Here is a 4,056-nt window from a genome sequence, read left to right as displayed (position 1 = left end):
TGGGCATACTGTTAAATTAGAGCAGTGGGATCAAATATGGAAGAAAAATATTAGGATTACGAAAGCTATTCCGTATAAAGAAAATGTATATAAAATGTTTTATAGATGGTATGTAACACCTGAAAGGTTAGCTAAAATTGACCCAAAATGTTCTAATAAGTGTTGGAAATGTGAAAATAAGGTTGGCTCATTTTACCACGTGGTGGTATTGTGAAAGATCTAAGAAATATTGGGTAATGGTACACGAAATCTTGCAAAAGGTACTAGGTACTGTAGTACCATTTACACCAGAGGCTTTGTTGTTGAATATTCTACCTGATAATTCTAACAAAGATGATCGCTATTTGATTGTTTTTTTAACTACGGCTGCAAGAATTTTGCAAGAATGCAAAATATTGGGAATTACCCAACAAAACGAGAACTTGTAAACAAAATCCTGGAGGCTGCGGAATTGGATAAATTGACTTTATTGATAAAAGGCGCAACAGATTCGACATTCCAGAATACTTGGTCACGGTTCTATAACTGGTATGATAAATATGTAGGCAAGCTTGCAAGAGACAGATTAAGAGTTTACTAAATGAAATATACACCTGTTAGGGTGATAGAGACAGAAAAGTTGTTTACACAGTTCATGAAAAATTGTTATTAAGGTAGAATAGGCATCAGTATAAATATTGGTAAAAATGAAAATAACCTCCATGTATCTGTTTGTACGTTTGTACGTTAGTATGTATGTATATGTTATGATTGTTTGTGTATGTTATGTGAAAAATGTAATAAAACCCTGCCCCTTTGGGGGCAATTATTTAAAAAATAAAATAAAAGGAAGAAGCCTTTCCTAGCACTGCTTCCTAAGGCCTCTCTTGCATTGGAGACTTAGCCTGGCACATTCTGCAGGCATAAGACATGGTCTACTTACAACCAGTAGGCACAACAATAAACCAAAGCCACGAACCTTGAAACGTGCCTGACCTAGATCGTAAATCTTCTTCAGGGGAACCACATCTGGAGCAAAGAAGTGGCCGAGTTTGGCCAGGATGACACCGTTCCGCAAACTTTCCTCCAGTTCAGTAGGCGACGCCAGGTCCTCCTTCAAGCAGGCCTCCATCCAGCTTGTGTGTGCAGAGACAAACAGGAAGGAAGGTTTTCCTTTTCCCAGATGACATCAAAAGATTTTTTTCAGAGGTTCCCCTCCCCCCCAAGTTATCCTCATAACCCTGAGAGGTCAGAAGGTTAGGCTGAGAAAGAGTGGCTGGGCCAGGTTCACACAAGACATAACCAGGGTCTTCTCTGGTCGTAGTCATACATTATATATCATATTGGCCGGTTTGCCTGTTGCGATGGCAGTACAAAAACCTGTTTTGCCTCTAGGCTAAAAATAACTAATTAGCTCACTGAGCAGAAGGCGAGGAAGGAGATGGAGAACGTGAGCCTCCTAATACCCCAGGCTCATTCACATAAGCAGCAAACCTGAACCAAGCCACTCTTTCTGAACTTGGGTGCACCTCTTTGGCTTTCGAGAAATCTCTCCTCTTCCATGAATTGAGCTGCGATCATACGTACTAGAAACTGCGGGGCAGGCGGGCGGAAGTCTGATCGCGCAAATGCGCATCAGTTCACCCCGGGGCAAACAGCCTCGCTTCCCGCCCACAGTTCCTCGCTGGTGTGATCGGAGCCTTAGTTACCCTTCCCCATAAAAGGATCAACATCCTGTGGCAATGAGGCCCATGTTAATTACAATTTGAATGAAATGCACCCTCTTACCTGTCCACCCACTTCCCTTGGTGCCCAAATAGTATTATGAGAAAAAGGAGTCCAAGATCTCTCTCCACCCCTTTGAATAACTTTATTGACATTGATCATGCCTACCCCTTAAGTCAGCTTTTCTCTGAACTAAAAATCCCTGAAACTCTAAAGCCTTCCTTCACAGAGCTGGTGTTTTAAATCAATTATTTGGGATGCCCTTTTGAGTACTTTCCCCAACTCTACGATATCCTTTTTTGAGTTGGCAGCCACTAGATTATACACAGAGCTCTAGTTGCAGCTGCCACACCATGAACACATGAAGCCGCCTTCTACTGAATCAGACCCTGGGTCTATCAAGGTCAGTATTGTCTACTCAGACTGGCAGGCGCTCTGCGGGGTCTCAGGCAGAGGTCTTGCACATCCCATGTGAACTGGAGATGCTGAGGATTGAAACCGGGACCTTCCGTATGCCAAGCAGATGCTCTGCCACTGAGCCACAGCCCTCCTCAAAGATTTATAAAGGCATTACAGCAGGGGTGGCCAAACTGTGGCTCGGGAGCCGCATGCGGCTCTTTCATACATATTATGCGGCTCCCGGCAGGGCGGCTGGGGAAGCTAAATATCATTAGCAAACAAATACCATTGGACAAATAAATATCATTATCAATATCTGCTTTTACAGCTTTTGTTATTATTTTTGGCAGTCTCATTTAATGTTAATAAAAAACAAATCTGCATATTTCCCGGTAAAAATGTGTAATGTTTGTTCATGTCTTGCGGCTCTCAAACATCTGACGTTTATTCTGTGTGGCTCCTACGTTAAGCAAGTTTGGCCACCCCTGCATTACAGCAACCAGAAAGTAAACGTTGCCAGACATGATTCCTTCTGCCTTGGCACCAGCCTGATCCTCTTAGACCGGTAACCGGACACAGGAGACGGAGGGCAGGGGAAAGAAGCTACAGCTGACTTCAGTTCTTTGCTCACCGTTTAGCTTCCTCTAAGCGACAGAGGTATTGGTAGGCCTCATTCTGACGCCTTTTCTCATCCATTTCATCTGCAGTCAAGCGTTCATCTGGGAAAGCGAACAGAACAAACTGTTTAGAAATTAGAAAGAGAGGAAGGCCTAACCCAGAAAACACAACCAGGCTAAAGTTAGAGAGAGAGAACGAATGAACTTCTACCAAAATCTAAAGCTGCCAGGATTTGCTATGGGCATAGAGTGACATAACTCCATCCCTTGGCATCTCCATGACAAAAAATCCTTCGCACTGGTCTTTTTGAGTTGGAACTCTGTTCAGTTTTAAGCCCCTGCTGCCAACAAAAACAAAGATGATCCCTGAGTCTTGCCTTCATGGGTTTAAGAGACTGTTACCTGTTGGAGAAAGACATTTGCACGATTCCCAACCTATAAAAATGGCACCGATATTATTCACAGAGAAACCTAAAATATGATTCCCCCTTCCTTACCTTGATCTGGAAGCTGATCTTTAGAGGTCAGTACTGAGCAGACACAGCTGCCCAAGTTGAATTAGAAATCCTACCTGCCTCTTGAAGAGTTCAGAAGCAACTAGGGTACCCAGTACAGAATATCACCTACTTGCTAAGGGATGCACTGAGATACCCACACTCTCTAGCCCTGTGCACGGATTTCTGTGAACACACATGTACATCTTGCATGTACATGTGTGTGCCTGTTTTTAAGAAAGAGCCAGCACAAGTTCACTTTACAAATGAAACTAGGGTCTAGCACCTCGATAAAGGTGGAATCTCAATCACACGTTCAACAGTACAAGCGTTGAGAGTAACACAAGAATTACTCAACAGACATAAAAAGAAAAACAAAGCATACACTGTACACAGACGGTACACGCATTCCTTGTAGCATGAACTGCTACAGCAAAGGGAATCACTGGAGAAACAACACGGAAATTGGAACAGCAAGATGGGGCAACAAGATCCACAGTCTCTCACAGTCCCCAAATACGCCCATTAAACAACAGATTGTTACTGTTAGGGTCGCCTGTTTGACTGCTTGAATAAAGGCATGATATTTTTAAAGCACTAACCTTGTCAGAAAAAGAAGAAAATAATTAACAGATTTGATACTTTCGGACATTTCATTTGGTTGAATTTTTGGGTTAAATTCATTGAGTATTATTGTGACATAATGAAGTTTAGCTTTTTTTTTTTTTAATCTAATTATTACAATTTAATGTTCAGTAACATTTTGGTAACCGAGAGGTGATTGCAAAGTCCATCTGGACGACACATCAGCAGATGCACACCTTGAGTTTTGTGTGGGGAAC

At 42.4% G+C, this 4,056-nt stretch overlaps 1 protein-coding gene across 1 annotated transcript in view; it reads right to left on the bottom strand.

The window, feature by feature from the left end:
* IQGAP3 (IQ motif containing GTPase activating protein 3) overlaps positions 1–2,817 on the bottom strand; it is a 72,401-nt gene extending 69,584 nt beyond the window's left edge. The window contains exons 1-2 of the mRNA XM_015420274.1: positions 2,735–2,817; positions 959–1,115 (exon numbers count right to left, since the gene is read on the bottom strand). Coding sequence (XP_015275760.1) covers positions 959–1,115; positions 2,735–2,799 — 222 coding nt within the window. The 5' untranslated portion in view covers positions 2,800–2,817. The remainder of the gene's footprint in view (positions 1–958; positions 1,116–2,734) is intronic.
* Between the last annotated feature and the right edge of the window lie 1,239 nt (positions 2,818–4,056).

Source organism: Gekko japonicus, unplaced genomic scaffold, assembly GCF_001447785.1.
Source record: "Gekko japonicus isolate JY-2015 unplaced genomic scaffold, Gekko_japonicus_V1.1 scaffold306, whole genome shotgun sequence".
Classification (NCBI taxonomy): Eukaryota; Metazoa; Chordata; class Lepidosauria; order Squamata; family Gekkonidae; genus Gekko; species Gekko japonicus.
This window is presented reverse-complemented; position numbering and strand designations above follow the sequence as displayed.